This window comes from Chelonia mydas, chromosome 4 (assembly GCF_015237465.2).
Source record: "Chelonia mydas isolate rCheMyd1 chromosome 4, rCheMyd1.pri.v2, whole genome shotgun sequence".
Classification (NCBI taxonomy): domain Eukaryota; kingdom Metazoa; phylum Chordata; order Testudines; family Cheloniidae; genus Chelonia; species Chelonia mydas.
The window spans coordinates 3,155,137-3,181,241 of record NC_057852.1 but is presented as its reverse complement, the minus strand read 5'-3'; the positions used below and the strand labels follow the sequence as shown (position 1 = coordinate 3,181,241).

General features: G+C 42.1%; 1 protein-coding gene across 2 annotated transcripts in view; it reads left to right on the top strand.

Moving 5' to 3' along the window:
• TNKS (tankyrase) overlaps positions 1 to 26,105 on the top strand; it is a 275,303-nt gene that overhangs the window by 190,127 nt on the left and 59,071 nt on the right. For both annotated transcript variants that reach the window (XM_037896522.2, XM_007065877.4), the window contains 4 exons: positions 5,866 to 5,987; positions 12,104 to 12,195; positions 12,294 to 12,372; positions 22,848 to 23,019. In XM_037896522.2, coding sequence (XP_037752450.1) covers positions 5,866 to 5,987; positions 12,104 to 12,195; positions 12,294 to 12,372; positions 22,848 to 23,019 — 465 coding nt within the window. The remainder of the gene's footprint in view (positions 1 to 5,865; positions 5,988 to 12,103; positions 12,196 to 12,293; positions 12,373 to 22,847; positions 23,020 to 26,105) is intronic.

The following is a 26,105-nucleotide window of genomic DNA, read 5'->3' as shown; positions in this document are numbered from 1 at the left end:
CTTTCAGGACACAGGGTTCTATTCCAACTACTTCCTGGTACCCAAGAAGAAGGAGGATGGAGACCCATTTTGGATCTCCAGCTCCTCAACTGCTGAATTCGCAAGCGATCATTCCCTTGCTAGAAAAAGGTATGTGGTTTATGGCTCTTGATATGCAAGACGCCTACTTCCATATCGTTGTACACCTGACCCACGGGACATTCCTGAGGTTCAAAATAGGACCTTGACACTTGGAACACAGGGTTCTCCCATTCAGACTTACTTCTGCTCCTTGAGTCTTCACAAAGATTTTCTCTGTGGTAGCGGCTCATCTCCAGTGTCAGGGAGTCCTTGTCTTCCCCTGTCTGGATGACTGGCCGCTAGCAGCGCGGTCCAGAGAGGAAGCTCAAGTATCAACATCTCAGCTTCTACTCCTCCCTAGGAGTGAGCATTAATGTTGAAAAATCGACTTTGCACCTTATTCAGTCCCTGGAATTCATAGGAGCTCGCATCGATGTGGCTTCTTCACAAGTTATCTGCCACAGGACAGATTCCAAAGCCTACTGGACCGAATAGTAACCTCTAACCCTTTGGTTTCAGCCAGGACCTGCCTTTCCCTCCTAGGGCACATGGCAGCGTACACATATGTCATGCCATTTGCCTAGCTGCATCTTTGCTGTCTACAGCTGTGACTGCAAAGGATTTATTCTCTCATACACCAATTCATGGACACTATACTCATTGTCCTGCCGGAAGACATCTCCTCACTTTGGTGGTGGAGAGACCCGCTTCAAGTCTGCTCCAGATGCCCTTCCTCCTATCTTTGCTGAGCGTGACAGTCATAACGGACATGTCACTCGCAGGTGTTAGGATATAAATATTCAGGCTTGTCTGTAAAGTCCTATACTTTAAGAATTTAGGTATACGTTTATCATTTAGCTAGTTATAGAGGCATAAAAGAAAGACTTAAAATTACTGTTTTCTTATGTAAAGGCCTTCTCTCATTGTGACAATCTAAGGCCCTGTTCTTAAGCTAAGGCCTTTGGCTAAGCAGCAGAGACAGCCATAAGCTGGGAAGCGTATGGTCACATCCTTACATTTCAAACTAGTAACACTGAAATAAGGTGCTATTGGGCTGTTAGGAATACAATCCTGTCCTGATAATGCCTATCACCTCCAGATAAAAATGGTTTTAAAAAAAAAACTTAGTTTGATAGCATCCTATCTGGCAAGAAATCACTTCTCAATAGTTGTGGTTATGAAACCACAGAACAAAGAGTAGTGGTTGACAGAACAAGGAGTAATGGTCTCAAGTTGCAGTGGGGGAGGTTTAGGTTGGATATTAGGAAAAACTTTTTCACTAGGAGGGTGTTGAAGCACTGGAATGGGTTACCTAGGGAGGTTTTTAAGGTCAGGCTTGACAAAGCCCTGTCTGGGATGATTTAGTTGGGGATTGGTCCTGCTTTGAGCAGGGGCTTGGACTAGATGACCTCCTGAGGTCCCTTCCAACCCTGATATTCTATGGTTCTATGAACCCTCAATTCTATATGTTTTATCTTTATGGCTCCCACTTTTCTATTGTTAATCTGTCTGGTTCTCTAATTGTTTCGGTCTGCTGTATAATTAATTTTGCTGGGTGTAAAACTAATTAAGGTGGTGGGATATAATTGGTTAGCTAATCATGTTAGGATTGGTTAGGTAAATTTCAGTAGAATGATTGGTTAAAGTATAGCTAAGAGTATTACTATATAAACAGGGCAAACAGGAAGTAAATTGGGATTCGAAAATAAGGAAAAAAGGACTTGAATTTAAGCTTGCTGGAAGTTCATCCCAATAAACATCCAATTGTTTGCACCTTCGGACTTGGGATATTGTTGCTCTCTGTTTGTGCAAGAAGGAGGAGGGTGAGGGAATAAGCCCTCTAACAGCAGGTTGGGGCACTCACATGGAAGATCACATGACACAAGGCATCTGGATCATGCGATAGGTCGGGATGCACATAAATATACCAGAACTTCGGGCAGTGCACAAAGCATGTCACGTGTTCTTACCAGCTATCCACTGTTGCCACATCCTCGTAACATCAGACACCACCACCACAATACAGTACGTAAACAAACAAGGAGGCATAAGATTCCCAGCGCTGTGCATGAATATGCCTGTGGAAATGGTGCATAGCATATCATACCCTTTTATCGGCAACCTCCCTGCCTGGCACCAAGAACGTGATTGCAGATGCCTTCAGCAGGAATTTTACTACCCACCATGGATAGGAATTGCCTCACACAGTAATTGTGCACATCTTTGACTGCTGTGGGATGCTTGTCAGAGACCTTTTTGCTTCACAGAATACCAGCTGCACCCAGTATTGCTGAAGAGGGGACATGGTCCCCACTCACAGAGCGACGCTCTGGTTGTCAATTAGTTGGACTGAAAGAACTATGCTTTCTCCTCCATACCACTCCTATCGCGTTCCCTCCACAAACTCTGTCAAGAGAGAGCAATGGCCATTTTGATTGCCCTGTTCTTGCCTTGCCAATTCTGGTTCCCTCTTCTTCTCCACATGTCAAAGCACTCTACACTTCCACTCCAGACATTCCCGGAACTGCTGACACAGCACAACCGCAGACTCAGGCACCCAGATCTACGGACGCAACACTGAAAGCTAGGTTTTTGGCTGAACGCCTTGGTTAGCACGAGAATGCCCATTAGCAGTGCAAGACGTCCTTTCCAGTAGCCAAAAGGAATCTATGAGATGCTCCTATAAGGCCAAATGGAAACGTTTCACTTCCTGGGCTCAACGGCAAGGCCTTGTCCCCGAGGCCGTGGGCATGCAGATACTCGTAGACTATTTTCTCTATCTGAAAATCTTGAGTCTCGCTCTCAGCTCCGTCAGAGTTCATGCAGATGCCATTAGCGCTTTCCACCCTCTAGTGGCTGGACATTCAATTTTTATGCACCTCTTGACTGCCTGATTCTGGAAGGGCCTTTTTTTGTAAGTACCCCCCATTCAACCTGTCGCTACCCAATGGGACCTCAACCTAGTGTTCCTCATTAATGAACCCCTGGCCTCCTGCTCTTTCTCTCCTCTCCATGAAGGTCACTTTCCTTGTTGCCATTACTTCAGCGAGGTGGGTTGGTGAACTGGGAGCCAAGGTGGCAGACCCCTCCCCCCTTCACTGCATTCCATAAAGACAATGTCTCACTCTGATTGCATCCAAGTTGCTACTAAAAGTGGTTTTCTGATTCCATCTCAATCAACTCCTACATCTACGTACCTTCTTCCCCAAACCACACATCTTTCATGGAGAACGGCGACTTCATTCTTTTGATGTGCGTAGGTCCCTGGCCTTTTACCTACAAAGGACGGATCCATTCCGGAAGTCTCCCAGGCTATTTGTCGCCATAGAGGAGAGAATTAAAGGACAGGCCATTTCCCCCCCATCCAGTGAATCTTGAAATGGGTTTCTAGGTGCATTACATAAGTTGTCAAGACAATCCCCACCAGGTGGGATAGGCCCACTCAATGAGAGTGCAAGAATCAACCACAGCTGTGCGTCATGATGTGTCCCTTGCAGATATATGTAAAACTGCAACATGGAGTTGGTACACACTTTTTCCTCCAACTACACTCTAGTATGTGATTCCACAGGAGACGCCTCATTCAGTGCAGCAGTCCTCCATTCTATGATTCCATCATCTTCCTCGCATTCTCCTCCTCACTATGAACTGCTTGTCAGACACCCTCAATGGAATGCAATAGGGACCATCACTCAAAGAAGAAAGAGAGGTTGCTTGCTGGTAACTGGGGGTTCTTTGAGGTATGTGGTTCCTATCTTTATTCCAATCCCAACCTCTTTCCCCTCGGCTGTGTATCTGATAGGTCTGTGGTGGAGAAGGACCTGGAGACAATGGCAGTCCACCCTGCCCTTTATCACCTCAGGCGAAACCACAAGGCAATACATGGGCGCATGTGCGGACTGCCGAACGATACTACTTTCAAAGGTTCTGGCTCCGGGCATATGACGCATGCACGTAACCCTCAGTGGAATACAGATAGAGACCACACATTTCGAAAAACCTCCAGTTACTTTCCCTTCTTTCCCTTTAGTAAAGTCATATGTTCTAATTTGGGAACCCTACCCTCTCCACTTTAATCAAACTCAAAAGTTGTTGTTTCATTATTAAATAATAATAAGAGCAGAACAGAGTTCAGGGAAATGATTTTAATTAACTTTGTAAAGCAAAAATATGACTTTCAGACAACTTCATTTGGAGATTTATCTGTCCCTGCAAATTAGCCTGTGCTAACCAACTATAATGTGATTGATTTTTTGCTTTTGCAAACTAATGACAAGGAAAGAGAGGCGAAGCATCAACGATGCTTTGTTTTCCAGTATTCTGTAAGGCCTGGTAGCATTGTTGGGCTGTCTGAATCTCACTGCGCTATGCCAGGCTTATTCTCGGACAGGAGAAGATGGTTTTGACAGAACCAGTTCAATACTTTTTGGCACAGATGGCTGTAAAGCAGTAAAAAGGCTTTTGATTTGTTTTGTCATCCAGTTTCATATATGTGTTCTTCCTGGGCTGGAAAATTAGACTAATCTGTTGAAGCATGTCATCAGTTTGACATAGAAAATGCTGGCATGTGGCCTTACAGCGTGAAGTTGCCACTGATACTATAGCTAATTCTCGCAACGGTATTTAATTCTTTGGAATTCATTCTCAAACCCTCTTGATTACTTCATGATGGTCAATGTTCTAAACTTAGGTATGACCATATAAAATATAACTATTCTAGAAGTTAGTTTGGTCATAATCATGTTACCAAACTCTGATTCATCATTTGTAACTTAAATAAAGAGCTGCTTTCCACAAGAACCTTCATTACTCAGTCTTGTTTTTCTAAATTCTTTTTTCTGATAGCTGGTCAGAAAACCAAACAAAAAGGATTCCTCCTAACCCAGTGGTGGGAAAGTTAAGTCCTAACCTTGAGTCTAAAGTTCTCTCTCATCTGTTTTTGTCTCACTCTTATAACAATGAAAGACAATTAACACAAGTTATAAAGTTACAGAAAACTGCTAATTCCACAAGAAGTAACTTCTGAAATAAGTTAGAAATTTTGTACCTGCTGACTTTCGGTTTTGTTCATCATTTATTAAAGGTTACTTTTTCATATATGGATATTAATATATCCTGCTCTCCTTACTCTCACCAGTAATCCCAGTGTCATCAGTGGGATTACTTGCAGGAACAAAGTGAGCAGGATCTGATGCTTGGCCATTTTTATGTTAAAGGAGCAATATAATGGTAAGATTCTATGCTGCACCTCCAACAGGTGCAATACCGAACTCTCTGATGGGGGAGAGGGTTAAGTAAGTTGGCTTTAAGCCAACTTTGTGTCCTCTTGGTCCTGGATTGATCTGGAGGCTGGAAGGTCCACTGGTGTAATTTGGGCCTGAAATCTCTGTAGTGCTGTGTGATGCAACCCCACCCTGGCATGCCCCCTATGCTGGAGATTGCGGTAGGGCTCTCAGAAGGTGGCCTGGTAGCTGTCTTCAGTAGTGCTGGTCCTAGAAGACTCCTCCTCTGGCTGGATACAGAGTTTTTAGTGATTCTTATAACACTCTTCATCTTGGGGCTGGAGTGGGAGGATGAGGGTTTTGCCCTGGAAACTGGAACTTTCCTTCCTATCTCACCCCAGGAATATATTTCTGCCTTCACTAGGAGAGGGTTTAGGATTCTGTCATCATAGCTGATGTTACTATTTAGGGCAATATAGAACATTTTTCTTTCCCCTTTGGTTAATTGTAGTTAGGTTTCTGAAATAAGATTTATAAATCTGATGTGTTGCTGAATATTAAGTATGTCTTATTTCTCCAACAGATGAATTCAAAGGACATTCTTTACTGCAAGCAGCCAGAGAGGCAGACCTAGCCAAAGTGAAAAAGACTCTTGCTTTGGAGATCATTAATTTCAAACAGCCACAGTCACATGAGACCGCACTGGTGAGATTATATAGTCAGTTCATTTTTTTATGATATATATGGAAGTAGTGCTAGTTGAAGAGCTTTTTTTTAATTGCTAGACTGTGAAAATGTATTCATCTAAAATTGAGGATGTGCCACCAGGCATCTTATGTGTTAAAAGTAAATCACTGCTATAGAAGAAACATTGTACATTTTTTTCACCCTTGAATTCAGTTTTTATGCAGGATTTCTCCAGAAACCTTCAAGTAAGCTATTGCTTATTTCTTCATGTTGAACCTTTGTGTTCTCCCCACCTGATTACCTTCCCTGTAGTGACAACTGCTAGAGGGTTTCTCTGTATTCTGCTATCACTGCAGTTGTCTTGTTTTTTCTCTCTATTTTGTCTTATGTTTTATGGACACTTGTTGCAAAAAATATTTTGGGGTGCCAGTGGGTTGAGATGAGGCAGGCAACAGAAACGTATCATGCTGGCTTATGGGAGATTGGAATAAGTTAGCAGGCTGCCCTCTATCTTTCATTTTTTCTTTTTTAAATCAAATTTTTCACCGGAATCCCAATTAGACTTGCTTCTTGATGAAAATCATTCTCCAACATTCCCACACAGATGAGTTTATTAATAATACTTAATTCTTTCAACATCTGACAGAGGTCAGCAGTGAAACGTTTGATGCTGTTCCTGCTATATAGGGGCTTTCTGGCTCTCACTGACCGACCAGTTGTTTCCCTTCTCCAGCTGATTGGTATAAGTCTCTGCTGGCAACGTATATTTGTTGTGATGACATTCAGACCTGTCTAGCATTACAGAAGAACGTAAGAGTGGCCAGATGGGGGTATGTCTACACTACGAAATTAGGTCAAATTTATAGAAGTCAATTTTTTAGAAAGCGATTTTATACAGTCAATCGTGTGTGTCCCCACTAAGCGCATTAAGTCGGTGGAGTGCGTCCACAGTACCGAGGCTAGCGTTGACTTTTGGAGCGTTGCACTGTGGGTAGCTATCCCACAGTTCCCGCAGTCTCCGCCGCCGATTGGAATTCTGGGTTAAGCTCCCAATGCCTCATGGGGCAAAAACATTGTCGCTGGTGGTTTTGGGTTCATGTCGTCAGTCACCCCTCCCTCCATGAAAGGAACGGCAGACAGTCATTTTTCTCCTTTTTTCCGTACGGGCCCCATACTGCTTTTAGCAGATGGTGCCATAGGTCTGCAAACCGTCGTCATCGAACGACCACTTCCACTGCCACTCTGCTCTCCTGGTGCTATGAATCCACCTCGCAGGTCCTCTGTGTGACCGTCGTCATCCACCGCTTCTGCTGCCACTCTGCTCTCCTGGTGGTCTCGCAGGGCCGCTTCTGCTGCAGCTCTGCTTGGCTGCTCTTGTCTCACCATACCACAGCAAGCGTGCAGCCCGCTCAGCTGTTGTGTCCGGGTAGCAGACGGTGCAGTAGGTCTGCAAACCATCGTCATTGGACGACCGCTTCTGCTGCCACTCTGCTCTCCTGGTGGTCTCGCAGGGCCGCTTCCGCTGTAACTCTGCTTGGCTGCTCTTATCTTGCCATACCACGGCAAGTGTGCAGCGCACTCAGCTATTGTGTCCTGGCAGCAGACGTTGCAGTAGGTCTGCAAAACTGGTCATCCAACCACCACTTCCCCTGCAACTCTGCTTTCCTGCAGACGCCATGCCACGGCAAGCATGGAGCCCGCTCAGATCACCGCAGCAGTTATGAGCATTGTAAATATCTCGCGCATTATCATGCAGTATATGCAGAATCAGAACCTGCAAGGGGAGGTGATGGCAGCGCGGTGACGAGACTGATGAGGACATGGACACACATGGATGAGGACATGGTCTTCTCTCAAAGCATGGGCCCCGGCAATTTGGCCATTATGGTGGCAATGGGGCAGGTTCATGCCATGGAACGCCGATTCTGGGCCCGGGAAACAAGCACAGATTGGTGGGACCACATAGTGTTGCAGGTTTGGGATGATTCCCAGTGGCTGCGAAACTTCCACATGTGTAAGGGCACTTTCATGGAACTTTGTGACTTGCTTTCCCCTATCCTGAAGTGCAAGAATACCAAGATGAGAGCAGCCCTCACAGTTCACAAGCGAGTGGTGATAGCCCTGTGGAAGGTTGCAACACCAGACAGCAATCGGTAAGTCGGGAATCAATTTGGAGTGGGCAAATCTACTGTGGGGGCTGCTGTGATGCAAGTAGCCAACACAATCACTGAGCTGCTGCTATCAAGGATAGTGACTCTAGGAAATGTGCAGGTCATAGTGGATGGCTTTGCTGCAGTGCGATTCCCTAACTGTGGTGGGGCCGTAGACGGAACCCATATCCCTATCTTGGAACCGGAGCACCAAGGCAGCGAATACATAAACCAAAAGGGGCACTTTTCAATGGTGCTGCAAGCACTGGTGGATCACAAGGGACATTTCACCAACATCAACGTGAGGGATGGCCGGGAAAGGTATATGACGCTTGTATCTTCAGGAAGTCTTGTCTGTATGAACAGCTGCAGCAAGGGACTTACTTTCCAGACCAGAAAATAACTGTTGGCATTGTTGAAATGCCTATAGGCAAATCGCCTGGCCACTGATTACACGCAGCCAGACACCAGGCTGGTTAGAAGAGCACAGCAGGGTGCACTGTGCATCAGAGAAGCTTTGAAAACCAGTTTCATGGCTGACCAGGCTACGGTGTGACAGTTCTATTTGTTTCTCCTTGTTGAAAACCCGTCCCCTTGGTTCACTCTACTTCCCTGTAAGCCAACCGCCCTCCCCTCCCCCCTTCAATCACCGCTTGCAGAGGCAATAAAGTCATTGTTGTTTCAAATTCATGCATTCTTTGTTAATTCGTCACACAAATAGGGGGATAACTGCCAAGGTAGCCCGGGAGGGGTGGGGGAGCAGGGACGCACCAGGTGGGGTGGGGGAGGAGGGAAGGAGAAGGCCACACTGCACTTCAAAACTTACTGAATGCCAGCCTTCTGTTGCTTGGGCAGTCCTCTGGGGTGGAGTGGTTGGGTGCCCAGAGGAGGTCCCCCTCCTCTCCCGCGTTCTTGGGCGTCTGGGTGAGGACGCTATAGAACTTGGGGAGGAGGGCGGTTGATTACACAGGGGCTGAAGTGGCGGTCTTTGCCTTTCCTGTACCTGTGATAGCCTCTGTCCTTCATGCCCTTGGAGATTTTTTCAAATATTTTGGCATTTCGTCTTTTGGAACAGAGTTCTGATAACACGGATTCGTCTCCCCATACAGCGATCAGATCCACTACCTCCCGTTTGGTCCATGGTGGAGCTCTTTTGCGATTCTAGGACTCCATGGTCATCTCTGCTGATGAGGTCTGCATGGTCACCTGTGCCGATCAGCTTGCCACGCTGGCCAAGCAGGAAATGAAATTCAAAAGTTCGCAGGGCTTTTCCTGTGTACCTGGCCAGTGCATCCAAGTTGAGAGTGCTGTCCAGAGTGGTCACAATGGAGCACTGTGGGATAGCTTCTGGAGGCCAATACCGTCGGATTGCGTCCACGCTAACCCAAATTCGACCTGGCGATGTCAATTTCAGAGCTAAACCCCTCATCAGGGAGAAGTACAGAAATCTATTTTAAGAGCCCATTAAGTCAACAAAAATGGCTTCGTTGTGTGGACGGGTGCAGGGTTAAATCGATCTAAAACTGCTAAATTTGACGTAAACTCATAGTGTAGACGAGGGCTGGGTCAGACCAAAGGTCCATCTAGCTTGGTATCCTGTCTTCCAAAAGTGGCCAGTGCCAGGTCCCCAGTGGGAATGAACAGTACAGATAATCATCAAGCGATCCATCCCCTGTCACCCATTCCCAGCTTCTGGCAAACAGAGGCTAGGGACACCATCCCTGCCCATCCTGGCAAATAGCCATTGATGGACCTATCCTCCATGAACTTATCTAGTTCTTTTTTGAACCCTCTTATGGTCTTGGCCTTCACAACATCCTCTGGCAAGGAGTTCCACAGGTTGACTGTGCGTTGCGTGAAAAAATGCTTCCTTTTGTTTAAAACAAACCTAGTGCCTATTAATTTCATTTGGTGACCCCTAGTTCTTGTGTTATTAGAAGGAGTAAATAACACTTCCTTATTTACTTTCTCCACACCAGTCATGATTTTATAGACCTCTGTCATATCCCCCCTTAGACATCTCTTTTCCATGTTGAAAAGTTCCAGTCTTATTAATCTCTCCTCATATGGCAGCCATTCCATACTCCTAATCATTTTTTGTCCTTTTCTGAACCTTTTCCAATTCCAGTGTATCTTTTTTTGAGATGGGGCGACCACATCTGCACGCAGTATTCAAGATGTGGACATACCATGGATTTATATAGAGGCAATATAGTATTTTCTGTCTTATTATCTATCCCTTTCTTAATGATTCCCAACATTCTGTTTGCTTTTTTGACTGCCACTGCACATTGAGTGGATGATTTCAGAGAACTATCCACAATGACTCCCAGATCTCTTTCTTTAGTGGTAACAACTAATTTAGACCCCATCCTTTTATATGTGTAGTTTGGATTATGTTTTCCAATGTGCATTACTTTGCATTTATCTGCATTGACAGTTGTTTACTGGATTTGCCTGTGGTAGTTGGCCCCCCTATGAGTTCTCAATTCTTGTTCAGGTCTTTGACATGGAACACTGTTAAAGATGCAAAGCACCCCAGCAGTATGCTGAACTTTGTGCTCGCTGTGGTCATGGCATTATCTAGCAGGGGGCCTTCTGTATGAAGGTACAGTGTCACTTGCGTGTATTTTTGTGTGTTAGTGACTTCACTGGAATTAGCCTCTGCTTCCAATTCATCATTTCAGCTAGCAGTGAAGTCAAAGAACATAGAGCCAATATCCCAGCAGTCTTTAACATAGACATAGAAAGTGAAGTGGGATGGAATTGATGATCTCGTTCAAATCAGTGTGACTATGTTGTTTTACTTTGAGTGTTAGAAGAGGGAATTCTTCACAGCAATGAGTCATAACTATTAAGTGTGACTTTTGTGCTTGCTGTTTAAAACCCCTGTGGCTGGGCTCAGAAACATCAGGAGATCAATAGGCCCTGTCTTACAGGGACCAATAACTAGCTTTGTCCAAGATGGTCTCTCATCCTAGTGGTGGTCTCTTCCAACCGTTACTCCGGAATTTAGGACCTGATTTTCAGTTACTTGGAATTGTGGGAGCTTAGTTTCTCTGAAAATCAGTCCTTTGACATCTCAATTTGGGGCCTAAAATTAGTGGACATGTTTGAAAATTTCAGTCCAGGGGGTGACTGGCCCTAATGCAGTGGTGCAAAGGAGTAAGAGGGAGCATGGCCCATCACCCTGCCCTACCTGAACGCATGGCTTCATGGGCAGAGCAAAGGCTGCATGCTCAGTACGCTGCAACCCTCCCCACAAAGCAGCCAGCAGAGTTGACCCACACAAAGAGGTATATTGCACCTAGTAAAGGACTGTAGCAACTTGCTCCTGTCTTCCCCTGGGCAAGGGAGGTTATGAAGGCCCTTGCTTCCAAGACACCCCACTAAAGATACCTCTCACTTGGAACGTTTAACCAAACTATGCCATGCAGAATGCATTACTTTCCTTAGATCTTCCTTTATTTCATAAATCCAGATATTGAGCAGTAACTGCAAACACATACTGTACCAGCATGGCAATCAGTTAAGATTAACACATTAAGTATACATCAAAATAGAAGAATAAATAAAACAATTAACTCAGTCTACCACAGAACTCATGTTACATTGAAGGAAGCAATGTAACTCTTCAGAAGCCATCTGCAGAAAGTGGGATTTTTGCCTTTAGCCACTTCTTGTAGTACACCATTTAATGTCCCTATATCTTGCTTTTACAGATGGTGACTTAACCATTTCTCATGTGTGACTAATAGTTATAAAATCAAAATTGTTTTAAAAGCACCATGATTTAGCTTTAATAACTAGCTTACATTTTGTTTGGTGTATTTTATATTGAAGCAGAAATGTAATACATTTCGGTAGGGTTCTATTTGTAAGCTTCAGTCTAATGTTCAGTGGGGTGTGTAAAAATGATGAAGCATGCGTCATAAAATATTGCATAGTCTAAGTAGTAGATAATTTTTTTGCTTTGTTTTTCAGCACTGTGCTGTCACTTCCCTGCATCCTAAACGGAAACAAGTTACAGAACTGTTGCTCAGGAAAGGAGCTAACGTTAATGAGAAAAACAAAGAGTAGGTGTCCGAAAATTTAAGCCAAATTTTACATTTCCAAAGGACTAGGTAATACAGTATTTGGATGATAAAACTAACGTCTGCCATTTTTCACCTAGCTTCATGACGCCTTTGCATGTTGCAGCTGAAAGAGCTCATAATGATGTCATGGAAGTTCTGCATAAACATGGAGCAAAGGTAAATATATTCTAAATAAAGTAGTAGGAGGTAGATGGTCTTGTGGTTAAAGCACATGGCTAGCAGTCAGGAGAACTACTGCTTTTTCCTTACTGTGCCTCACACTTTCTGTGTGACTCCAGAAGTGTGCTTATATTGAATCAGTGGGAAATGCTGAATTCTCAGCACTTGAAATTTAGGTCACTTACTTAAGTGCCTATATGAAGATTTAGGAACCTAACTTTAGTCACCCATTTCTTTAAAAGTCTTGCCCTGGATTTTCAAAAATGTCTAACGTTTGGTGGGGGCTGTTGAGTTCTCCGTACTTGTGCAAATCAGGCCAATTTTAGTTAGATGTCTAGCTATAGATTTTTGAAAACTTTGTTCTCAGCCTTCAGTAATTAACTCTTTTCTTGTTTTCCCATCTAAAAAATTCCTTTTATTAATTCACCCTTTTGCTGTAGATAATAACCACTACCCACACAAGTCATTTATAAGCTCACTGTGAGTTGTGGTTTTAAAGGTCATGTTTTGGAAGTCATAAGATTACAGGAAAAGATGAAAGTGTAGCCCCACAATTCTAAACATCTTTCAAAGATGTGTGTCTTTGTCCCTTCAGGATGACTGTAGCAACTAATTAGAAAATTGTTATTGTGATCATTATCATTTTGCCACTTACCTTCTCTCTAAGACATTTTCTGCATAAAAGGCATTTTTTATGAATCAGTTAAAATTTGAACAATCTTATTTTTGCTTTTAGGGTAGTTCAGTTTGCTATAGCTGAGTCTGCATCCAGGTAGCTAGAAATGAAGAAGTATGCCTATAATAACAATCTATAATGTCACTCCTGAAGTACTAGGAGGTGAGAGCAATGTAATTGAACATCTAGTTAATACAAATCTTTTTTATTTTAAGACAACTGAATTACAATGTAGGTGCCCATTTTAGAGCTAATTTGCAGATCTCAGTATCTGACTCACTTTCAAAGAGGTTTAATAGAATCATAAAATATTTTAATGACTGTACCATGGCACAGTGTGTCATGCTCTAGAATTCTGATACAGCTATAGCTTGCCTAAGACTTTTCCAAGGAGATTTTTTTTTTTTTTTTGAGAAGAGCATTTGCATTCATTCAAGCTGTTAACTATAATCATTTTCCCACATTATCTCCTGATAATATAGCTATATGCTAGAAACAGGAATCTCATCTGTTGCTTACAGCAGCAGATTGAGATTTCATAGGATTATGGCCAGATTTTTCAAGAGTTCAGTATCAGCAGTTATTGAGGGGTCGGGGGGAGGAGGGGATAACAGCATTAGGGAGATTAAAATAATAGCTATCCTGGAACAGATCTCTGGTATCATCTAAGAACGGTAGTTTTGATAACTCATGGTTAGGCTTGGAAGGATTAGAGCTCTATCCGTAAATATCAGTAAACGTTGATTTCACCGTACACACACACCAACAAAAATATTGTCATCAGTAGTAATCAAGAATTTTCAGACAGGCAAAGTATGAAAAATGCTGCTTGAGAACTTCTCAGAGTTTCATGTAAGGATATTTACTTTGTATGTTTTGACGTGTAATAGACAATTTGTAGTTTAATGATTATAAAGCTTTTTTTTTAATCTGTGTCTATTACATAATTGTCTGTTTTCCCTCCCCCCCCCATAATTTTTCACAACTGTCACAATTTAAATCGAAAATAGAATTTTTTTTTTAAAACGCTCAAAAATAAACACTGAAAATATACACATCTGGAGGTGGGAGACAAATGTGTAGGAAGCACTAGAGTACCTTGGGTAAGGGTCTTCCTTTGAGGGCCTTCCTTGGCACTATTTTATACATTAAGTGAAAGCTCTTCTGCTTTGTGGGGAGTAGCTGCAATGTGTGTAAAATTGTTTGTTTCATTAAAAAAATATATCGGACATAGGTATGATGTACTTGGGCAGCTATTTGGGTGGGCAGGGGACAGTTCTTTTTCTTGTGTGAGGATGGGGAAGAGAAACTGATTGTATTTCACAGTTAGGGCTCAGTCCTGCAAGTTGCTAGGCACTCTAGCCCTAATCCAGGAAAACATTTAAGCAGGTGCTTAATTTTAAGCATGTGAGCAGTTCAGTGGTACTGGATCAGAGTAAGAATGGTCAGTACCTTGTTAGATTGAGCCCTAACTGTATATATTTTGTAGATTAAACATAGAACTTCTTTAAAATACAGGAATGTCATTTTTGTTTCGTATGTGTGGGGCAAGATCTAAAAACAGCTTGTTGGAGAGGAGGTTCCAACAGACCACCTTAGCATTTGTATTTCCTTTTTGGTGGCAGGGATTTAATTCTCTTTATTCTTAACTCAAGGTAAACTACAAAATTGTTGATGTTGTTGACTGCTCAAGATCAAATGGCAAGGTGAAGGCTGTATTTATAGTAAGATCTCTTGTCTGGTTGATCTATGTAGGTACCCTTTATTTTCAAATAATAGTCGTAAAAGCCTCAATACCACTAATATTGTCCAGCATCAGCTGAAATATATGAAGAGTTTGCTATAAATATTTTGGCAAGAATTACATAACCAGCTGATCTTTGTCTACTTCATTCCTTGTGGGATTGAGAAACACAACAGATCTAAACTCAGAGCAGGAAAAAGTCAAACACTCCTGCCATAATATTCTTACAATAAGCTGCTAAGTATGCCAGATATGATTAATTATACCATGCACATCCGCAATTTGTTGGAACTGCTTTGTGCTGAAAGGTGCCACTGGAGCAGCCGTCCAAACTGTCTACTTCCCCTTAAAGCACAAAGTATCCAAGTCAACATTTGGGTAAATGACCCAAGGCTAGACTTCATTCATGCTTGGTGACATGTTGTAAATTGACACTGTTCAGTCACATGGACTTCTTCTGCCAGGAAATTCAAATGAGCCCTGTGATGGGTATGGCAATTTCCTACAATATCTTTGAGAGACCTTACTGAATTAAGTATAAGTATCTTTGGAGTCCATTGTATTAAATGAATGGTTTATGTCTTATGGGCCAGGATTGTATACAGCCTCTTAAGGGGGAAGATGTGACACATGTGAGACCTGAGGGTTCAAAGGACTGTGTTCAACAATGTGCCAAACAAGGGTGGACTTTTGGAACAAAAAGTGTTAAGGGGTTTTCCTGGAGAATCTCTAGGGGGAGGTGAATGCAAATTAGCAAATGCCAAACTTTTTGAAGCTATGTCCTGAGGTGTGGGCCATTGTCTGCTGATAACCCGTTACGTGAGGCCGGGCTCAAAGGCCCAAGCTGTATAAAGGAAAGATTGAGCTATTCATGTTTCCTCTGGTTATGAATCTTAGATTTATGAGCTGTAAATCACAGGGAAAACCCAGTTATGGCTTTTGAATGACTCTCACCTACCAGAGCCTGATGTTGGAGTTGGGGTGATCTCTGGTAAGCTTTTTAGCGTGCATGTGGGTTCTTTTTTTTTTAATATGATTTCTCTGTAGTGGTTTCATCAAAGAATAAATGTGCGTGCTTAGAAAGTGCTGTGTGTAACTTGTAATTGCGGGCAATACACTGGACATAGCCTCTGGAGAGAAAGCAAAGTGCAGATGCTGGCTTTTAGATAGTTTGGCATGCTGGGAATATCAGTGTGAGCAGGGAATCATGCAGCCTGGAAAACCCTTGGTCGAGAGAGAGAGAGGCTGGTCTCCACCCTAGAGAGGTGATGGCTGAGGAGGCGGGAGCTGAGAATGGGTGCCCTCCGTGGACCACGTAAGGGGAATACAGGTGTAATAGCCCTGTAACAAACACTTTTAATAGAGAGAATAGTATATTTTTACATGATTACCCACTGGCTGATATTACAGCAGCTTCATTTAATTGAAAACGTTTCTGCAGTGATATGCCTGTAAGCTGAGCTATCCTAGCAGAAAAAGCTTCTCTCTAAAGACCAGTCCACACAAGAGATCCACTTCCTGGACACTACGGTGCTAATAAGCGATGGTCACATAAACACCACCCTATACCGGAAACCTACTGACCGCTATTCCTACCTACATGCCTCCAGCTTTCATCCAGACCACACCACGCGATCCATTGTCTACAGCCAAGCTCTACGATACAACCGCCTTTGCTCCAACCCCTCAGACAGAGACAAACACCTACAAGATCTCCATCAAGCATTCTTACAACTACAATACCCACCTGCTGAAGTGAAGAAATAGATTGACAGAGCCAGAAGAGTACCCAGAAGTCACCGACTACAGGACAGGCCCAACAAAGAAAATAACAGAACACGACTAGCCATCACCTTCAGCCCCCAACTAAAACCTCTCCAATGCATAATCAAGGATCTACAACCTATCCTGAAGGATGACCCATCACTCTCACAGATCTTGGCAGACAGGCCAGTCCTTGCTTACAGACAGCCCCCCAACCTGAAGCAAATACTCACCAGCAACCACACACCACACAACAGAACCACTCACCAGGAACCTATCCTTGCAACAAAGCCCGTTGCCAACTGTGCCCACATATCTATTCAGGGGACACCATCCTAGGGCCTAATCACATCAGCCACACTATCAGAGGCTCGTTCACCTGCCCATCTACCAATGTGATACATGCCATCATGTGCCAGCAATGCCCCTCTGCCATGTACATTGGTCAAACTGGACAGTCTCTACGTAAAAGAATAAATGGACACAAATCAGATGTCAAGAATTATAACATTCAAAAACCAGTTGGAGAACACTTCAATCTCTCTGGTCACTCGATTACAGACCTAAAAGTGGCAATACTTCAACCAAAAAACTTCAAAAACAGACTCCAACGAGAGACTGCTGAATTGGAATTAATTTGCAAACTGGATACAATTAATTTAGGATTGAATAGAGACTGGTAGTGGAGGGGTCATTACACAAAGTAAAACAATTTCCCCATGTTTATTCCCACCCCACACCCCACACTGTTTGTCAGACATTCTTGTTAACTGCTGGAAATGGCCCACTTCTGAGGAGTCAGTGGGACAGTGCTGATACTCAGATACTATGCATGAGTGTAAAACATCACATAGGAATTGTAGGAGAAAAACTGAGATGGTTAAATATTTTATAAATCCTGTCAAGAGACTATTTTAGAATAAGAGGATATTTCTACTGAGATACAACGGGGTCAGTCAAAAGTTTGTTGCTCTTTGTGCTGCTGTTCTCCCGAGGAGTTAGGAGGATTTTGCAAACTTTCAGCATTTGACACTGACCGAAAGCTGATATTCTGATGATCCACTGTCAAAATGTTCCCTGAGCAGATCCCAACTGTTGAGCTGCCACAGCTGACTGGCAGTATGAAGAAATATTGCTGAAGCTCTGGATTCTATTCTGTGTGAGACAGCAGCAGCGCGGTGATGAAAATAATGTCTTCAGTGCCGGCTAGTACACATCCATTTTGATTTTCTCTACCAGATGGTCTCATGAGGGAGGCACTGAAATGAAAAGAACAGAGGGAAATAATAGAGAGCAAGAGGTTTCAGAGTAGCAGCCGTGTTAGTCTGTATCCGCAAAAAGAACAGGAGTACTTGTGACACCTTAGAGACTAACAAGGGAGCAAGAGAGATCCCTGCAATGGAAAACAATTGATAGGAACATAGGTTTTTAATGCTTACTCAAAACACTTTTCTTTGGCAGGTAAATGGTTTTAAATGTCATGGTTAGAACAGAGGTGTGACTGTTTACATGCTAAAATGTGAGGAGATTGGATCCAGGATGATTTCTATAGCATAAAAGCTGTCAAATCTGTTGTGTGGTAGGTTGAGAGAATCGCTTACAAAGGACTGTCTGGAAAGCAGTTCGGAGCTGTAGCTGTCTGATTTGAAAGTGCTCAGGAGGAGAATCCACATGGATGACCATCTCATTTATTTGACTAGTTCAGCTCTAATGATCATGCGGGCCCATTAGCACATATATAATGGTAGTTTGGATACTGTATATTTTCTCACTTAGAGTTGGAATTTGAAAGGACACTCTTTTAGACCTGAAATTGTCAAGTAACCCAAAGAATTACCTTATCAGGTTGGACTTACTGTAAGTCTCAATATATTTTTCTGGAATTAAAGACTTGTATTTTATATCTGATACTTGTAGAACCTTTTCTTGAAATAAGTCTTTCAGTGTGAACAAACAAGTAAATACACAGTCTCCAGCCCTAAAGATTGTGTGTTGGTTTACAGTACAAAACGGTTCCCGAAGTAACGTTCTGTCCCTGGGATTGTTTGGGATGAGAGTGCTGTATAGCTTTGAAGGCAGATTGGCTTTAAGGAGGCCACACTCCCAACTTAAGTGGCCCCTTCAAAGATGGAAAGCAAGTGTACATTCTGCTAATAGTGCTGTAGGGACTCAGAATAATAACTAGTTCACATCCTGCTTACCGGCTCTCTAATCATCCCCAGCCCCTTTCTGTCCAGGAAGTGAGCATGTACTTGTTCAGATTGCTTATGTTTGTCTGCTGCAAGGATTGGTTGTGAGGAAAATTAGTTATTTGAGAACTAAGGTAAGATCTGCATGCCATATAACATAAAACAGTTAGGAATATAGGACTGGAGGGGACCTCCTCTGTGACAGCATGGCGCATATTAAATGTCTTAAAAATTGGTTAACAGATAGGTCTCAAAATGCAATTGTGAACAAAGGAATCATTGAGTGGCTGTGTTTCCAACAGGGTCTCTCAGAGATCAGTTTTTGGCCTGGTGCTATTTTTATTAATGATCTGTAAGAAAAGAAAATCATCATTGATAAAGTTTATAGATGACACTAATTGGGAGAGTGGTAAATAATGAGGAGTACAGGAGTACAGACTGAGAACAATCTGGATCACTTGGGCGCATGCAAACAACATATGTTTTAATACATCAAGAAACACAGAATGCAGGCTATACTTAAAAGATGGGGGACTCTATCCTGGGAAGCAGGGACTCTGGAAAAGATTTGGAGGGCATGGCGGCTAATCAGATGAACATGAGCTCCCAGTATGACGCTGTGGCCAAAAGCGCTAATGCGATTTTAGGATGCATAAACAGGAATCTCGAGTTGGAGTAGAGAGGCTATTTTACCTGTGTATTTGACACTGGTGCAGCCACTGCTGGAATCTTGTGTCCAGCTCTGGTGCCCACAGTTCAAGAAGGATGTTGATAAATTGGAGAGTGTTCAGAGAAGAGCCACCTGAACGATTAAAGGATTAGACAACATAACTTATAGTGTTAGAATCAAGGAGCTCAATCTATTTAGCTTAACAAAGAGAAGGTTAAGAGGTGACTTGATTACAGACTATAAGTACCTACATTGGGAACAAATATTTAATAATGGGCTCTTCAGTCTAGCACAGAAAGGCTGAATATGATTCAGTAGCTGGAAGTTGAAGCTACGTAAATTCAGACTGCAAATTAATCATATATTTTTAACAGAGTAATTAACCATTGGAACAATTTACAAAGGATTTAATGGATTCTCCACTAGTGGCAATTTTTAAGTCAAGATTGGATGATTTTCTAAAAGATATGGTCTAGGAATTATTTGGGGGAAGTTCTCTGGCCTGCCTTATACAGGAGGTCAGACTGGATGATCACAGTGGTCTCTTCTGGCCCTGGAATCTGTGATTCTGTTAATAGTCTTCTGTCACAGTCAACTTGGTCACATAATTTCATTCATAAACTTATCAGTCTCCATCCTAAAACCAGCTAGGTTTCTTGCCCCCACTAGTCGTATTGGAAGTCTATTCCAGAAATTCATGCATCTGATAGAAATCTGCTGTAATTTTTCAGTCTAAATTAATTAATGGTCAGTTTATACCAATTTGTTCTTATGCCAACATTGTCCCTTTGCAGAAACATCACTTCTCTCTCCCTGGTGTTTACCCCACTGATGTATATACAGAGAGCAATCATACTCTCAGCTTTTGTTTTGCTAGGCGGAACAAGACAAGGTCTTATCCAATCCCGAGACACACAAGCTACCATGTCTCCTCTTGTAAGATAAGCTCTCTATTCCCCTATCCTAGTAGGCTTTGTCTGCATTGTTCCAGTTAGAATTAATCTTTCTTGAACATGGGTGACCAACACTGTACACAGCATTCCATATGAGGTCTTCACCAGTGTTTTCTACAATGGTACTAATACTTCCCTGTTTCTACTGGAAAAACCTCACCTGGTAAATCCTTTTATTGCATTTGCCTTTTTTTGCAGCTGCATCCCATTGGGGACTCATAGTTTTCCTGTGATCACCTAATATACCCAGGTCTTTCTCCTCCTCTGTAGCTTCCAACTGATGAGCCATTAGCTTATAGCAGAAATTCCTACTAGTCCTTAAGTGCATGACCTTACACTTGGTACTGTTAAATTTCATTCCATTTCCGTTACTCCAGTGGTAGATCTGATGACTTTGCCATTGTCCCTTTCATGTGTGCATCATTTTCATGTGCAGTGTTGAGGCTGAGGGATAGAGTATAGCTGCTATGATCCTGTTATTCTGTGCTGTCAGTCACAAAGTATTGAAATTAGAGAAAGGGAGGGCCTCTGCTCTAGTTCATCCCCTTGGCCAAAATGCAGTATTATTGCCTACATAGTTTAATTTTATCCTAACCTTACCATCTATAACCCTGGGCAGCCATAAACTCTTTAAAGGAGTTGTACCCGTTGTCGATGGTTATGGTAATCTTGGGTTCCAAGTCAGAAATAAAACTTCCGTTGAATAAAACTGGATTTTAATTTTTCAGTGCCTGGTTTGTGTATATGGTTTGTCTAGTCTTTTATAAAAGTCTTTTTGGTAAGTGAGCATGAAAGGGAGGGACTTAATAGCACTGGTGTAAGTCAAACCTGTTTGCAGGTGGATGTTGTGCAAACTCCCTATTCACTTTCTGTAGATCATTGAATCATAGAAGATTAGGGTTGGAAGAGACTTCAGGAGGTCATCTAGTCCAACCCCCTGCTCAAAGCTGGACCAGCCCCCCACTAAATCATCCCAGCCAGGGCTTTGTCAAACTGGGCCTTAAAACCCTCGAAGGATGGAGGTTCCACACACCTCTCTAGGGAACACAGTGAAATAGTGTTTCCTAATATCCAACCTAGACCTCCCCCACTGCAACTTGAGATCATTGCTCCTTATTCTGTCATCTGCCACCACTGAGAACAGCCGAGCTCCATTCTCTTTGGAACCCCCCTTCAGGTAGTTGAAGGCTGCTATCTAATCCCCACCTACCCCCACACTCTTCTGCAGACTAAATAAGCCCATTTCCCTCAGCCTCTCCTCATAAGTCATGTGCCCCAGCCCCCTCATCATTTTCATTGCCCTCCGCTGCACACTTTTAGTCAGGAATTGAGGCAAAAACTTTGTTCTATTCTACCAAGGTAAGAATTTTGGGAAAGTCAGATGGGAGTTCTGTATAGTAAGTACATCTGTGATGCATGCAGCTCACAGCATGGAAACTTTACAGTTGGAAGGTGATGGCAAGTTATCTGTGACAATGTCCAAAGAATATAGAGCAGTTTGCGTTTCCTAAATTGACCAAAAAACCCCAAAGCTGTTGGATATCTGCATTTACATTTGCCATGAACAGCCATTAGCTACAAAGGTTCTACTTAAAATCTTTTTAAAGTGCATCTTGGCTATTATTCTCTTACTTTCTCTGTGAATGTTCTGCATAAACTCCAGATGTTTAGATTAGATTATTATATTAGATCTTGTCATACAGGTAGGTTTCCATTAGATGAGACTTTTTTATTAGGTCACTTGAAGATGCCTATTCATCGTTCTATGCTGAGCTCTGCATTACCTAATTCCTTGTTGCCTGCTTATAAGCTCTAGATTTCTGTTTCATTAAAAGAATTAACAAGTAGCAAGATGGACTGAATTCGTGATAACTGAATTTAGGTTTCAGGCTTGCATTTTTCTCCCTGAAGAATTCTCCTCCATCTGACCTCTTTAGATGGGTTTTTGAATTATTGTTATTAGATTATGTTGAGTTATTTCTCCTCTGAGGATGGCAGATGGTAATTTTCTTGCAGCTTGAACCTGCATGAAATTCTTAGGTTAGATGTAAATATATTAACCAATCATCCACTGTATATTAGAGTTTTGCTCATTCAGTTACTTTTGTTAAAGGGTGACTTTTTTTCAAAAAGATTTAATTTATCCAAGTGAACTTTGTCAAAATATTTAATAAAGTTTTGAAGTACAGATTTTTCTGGTAATCCTGTTTCGTTTTATGAGCAACATAAATTAATAACTGCATTATATAAGGAGTTAAGAAATGTAATCTGAAATAATTACTTTTTAATTAGGAATATTTTAATTGATCCTTCTTTATTCTGTCTTAATAATGTGGCAAGGCAGTAGGGTTTATAAGTAAATTAGCATGTGCTGAAATTTTACTTGTTACTCTTCTTTCATATTAAGGTTGTGGGACGGGGTGGAGGCTTGCAATTATAAAGATACTTAATTTTATATTGCTGAATGATTTTTCAGATGAATGCACTGGACACACTTGGTCAAACAGCTTTGCATAGGGCTGCTTTGGCAGGTCACTTGCAAACCTGTCGCCTCCTGCTGAATTACGGCTCTGATCCCTCCATCATCTCCTTACAAGGTTTCACAGCAGCACAGATGGGAAATGAAGCAGTGCAGCAAATTCTAAGTGGTGGGTAGAAATAGACTTCATATTTTAACATTACCTTCTCCTTTTTTTTCCCCCTCAGTTGTAATGAGTTAAACGTGATTTCTCTGAGACTGATTCTTTCGGTGTTATATAAAGTTTTGTCTTCCCTCTGCTACCGCACCACACGCACAAATGTCTGCAATTTACTTTGTGTTTGATACCTTTTATAAAGATCTGCTCTAGTTCTCCAGTTATTTTATGTAATAAAACACTGCCCAGTAGACATTTAAATGTAACCTGCTACATTGCAAAAAATCAATATTTGTTGAATGACCTGAATAACCCAAGGTGTCATAAATATAAAGGGAAGGAAAAACACCTTTAAAATCCCTCCTGGCCAGAGGAAAAACCCTTTCGCCTGTAAAGGGTTAAAAAGGTAGGATAACCTCACTGGCACCTGACCAAAATGACCAATAAGGAGACAAGATACTTTCAAAGCTGGAGAGGGGGAGAAACAAAGGTTCTCTCTGTCTGTGTGTTGGTTTTTGCCAGGAACAGAAAAGGAATGGAGTCTTAGAACTTAGTAAGTAATCTAGTTAGATATGTGTTAGATTCTGTTTTGTTTAAATGGCTGATAAAATAAGTTGTGCTGAATGGAATGTATATTCCTGTTTTTGTGTCTTTTTGTAACTTAAGGTTTTGCCTAGAGGGATTCTCTATGTTTTGAATCTGATTACCCTGTAAGGTATTTACCATCCTGATTTTACAGAGGTGATTCTTTCACTTTTTCTTCAATTAAAATTCTTCTTTTAAGAACCTGATTGCTTTTTCATTGTTCTTAAGATCCAAGGGTTTGGGTCTGTGTTCACCTATGCAAATTGGTGAGGATTTTTTATCAAGCCTTCCCCAGGAAAGGGGGTGTAGGGTTTGGGGAGGATTTTGGGGGGAAAGACATTTCCAAGCGGGCTCTTTCATAGAATCATAGAATCATAGAATATCAGGGTTGGAAGGGACCTCAGGAGGTCATCTAGTCCAACCCCCTGCTCAAAGCAGGACCAATCCCCAATTAAATCATCCCAGCCAGGGCTTTGTCAAGCTTGACCTTAAAAACTTCTAAGGAAGGAGATTCTACCACCTCCCTAGGTAACGCATTCCAGTGTTTCACCACCCTCCTAGTGAAAAAGTTTTTCCTAATATCCAACCTAAACCTCCCCCACTGCAACTTGAGACCATTACTCCTTGTCCTGTCCTCTTCTACCACTGAGAATAGTCTAGAACCATCCTCTCTGGAACCACCTCTCAGGTAGTTGAAAGCAGCTATCAAATCCCCCCTCATTCTTCTCTTCTGCAGACTAAACAATCCCAGTTCCCTCAGCCTCTCCTCATAAGTCATGTGTTCCAGACCCCTAATCATTTTTGTTGCCCTTCGCTGGACTCTCTCCAATTTATCCACATCCTTCTTGTAGTGTGGAGCCCAAAACTGGACACAATACTCCAGATGAGGCCTCACCAATGTCGAATAGAGGGGAACGATCACGTCCCTCGATCTGCTCGCTATGCCCCTACTTATACATCCCAAAATGCCATTGGCCTTCTTGGCAACAAGGGCACACTGCTGACTCATATCCAGCTTCTCATCCACTGTCACCCCTAGGTCCTTTTCTGCAGAACTGCTGCCTAGCCATTCGGTCCCTAGTCTGTAGCTGTGCATTGGGTTCTTCCGTCCTAAGCGCAGGACCCTGCACTTATCCTTATTGAACCTCATCAGATTTCTTTTGGCCCAATCCTCCAATTTGTCTAGGTCCCTCTGTATCTATCCCTGCCCTCCAGCGTATCTACCACTCCTCCCAGTTTAGTATCATCTTTCCCTGTTATATATTTGTTAGACGCTTGGTGGTGGCAGCAATAAAGACCAAGGGCAAAAGTAAAGGAACCTTGACACAAGGTAATAAGAATGGCATAGAGCATATTTCTCATTTTACTTTTATTTATTTCTTCTGTCCCAAAGTACAGACCTGTGGATTGCTAGCTACAGCTGCCCTCTGCTCGGGATGTAATACCTACTAGAAACTGGACCCTACCTATAAAGATATTGGAGTCCCATTTCTAACATTTTGGATTTTTCTAAAGCTTTTAATATTGGTGGTGGGAAGACTCAAAATAAGAATGCTTTAGTAAGTGTAGGCAGGTATATTTTGCATGTGGGTCATACGCTCTCCAGCTCCGCCCCCATTTAACTGTCTTACAGATGATCTCTCCAGACATTAGCAGTGTCTGTTGTCACCAGAGTACATGCTGGGGCATCATACCTAGTATGAACTATCACTCCAGAGAGCCTCTCTACAGATATGAAAGTACGGTTCCCATTAACTGTATAAATATGCTCGCTGCTTATCTTATCTATAGTCATTTGGGGTATTCAGCACCTAATTCTAAAGGATGTGTTTTCTTATGTTTGGAAGTTAGTTTTAAAGAGTTCAGAAGTGTTAAAAAAGCACAGATCAACATATTAAAATAATCATTCAGAGGAATTCCTGAAGGGGCACGAAGGTTAGATTGTTTTTTCTAAATTGCAAACAGACTGTTTTTGGTTTGTATGATAAAAAAAATTATCCAACAGGAAAAAACGTGTTTTAATATATGGAGCAGAGTAATTTAAATGATGCTTAAACTCCTAGTGCCTTTAGAAACACTAAATATTTCTTCTTATTGCTGTCTTCAGGTATAAGGCATGAGCAGAAAAATATATCAATAGTTGTAAAAGCAATCGACTCCCACTTCAGATGCTTTGATTATCCAGTAACAACTCACTGGAACGTGATTTATAAAATCATAAAGTTTATATCAATTATAGAACAGCAAACATATGTGAAGGGTATCACTGTTTTCAAGTAGTTCATTAAGCACTTCCATCTCTTTATGCATGTGCCTTTTTGCATGCCTGTATATGTTACACTACTATTATTATTATTATTTGTACAAATTAAACAACACTTGGTAATGATTTTTGTATGCTGGGATTTGAAAGGAGCCAGTGAAAGCCAGTAGGAACTGGGCACCTATTTCCCTTAGTCTCCTTTGAAAATTGAAAACTTAAATGATACCGTGGGCCGGTTGTTTTCTAGCAA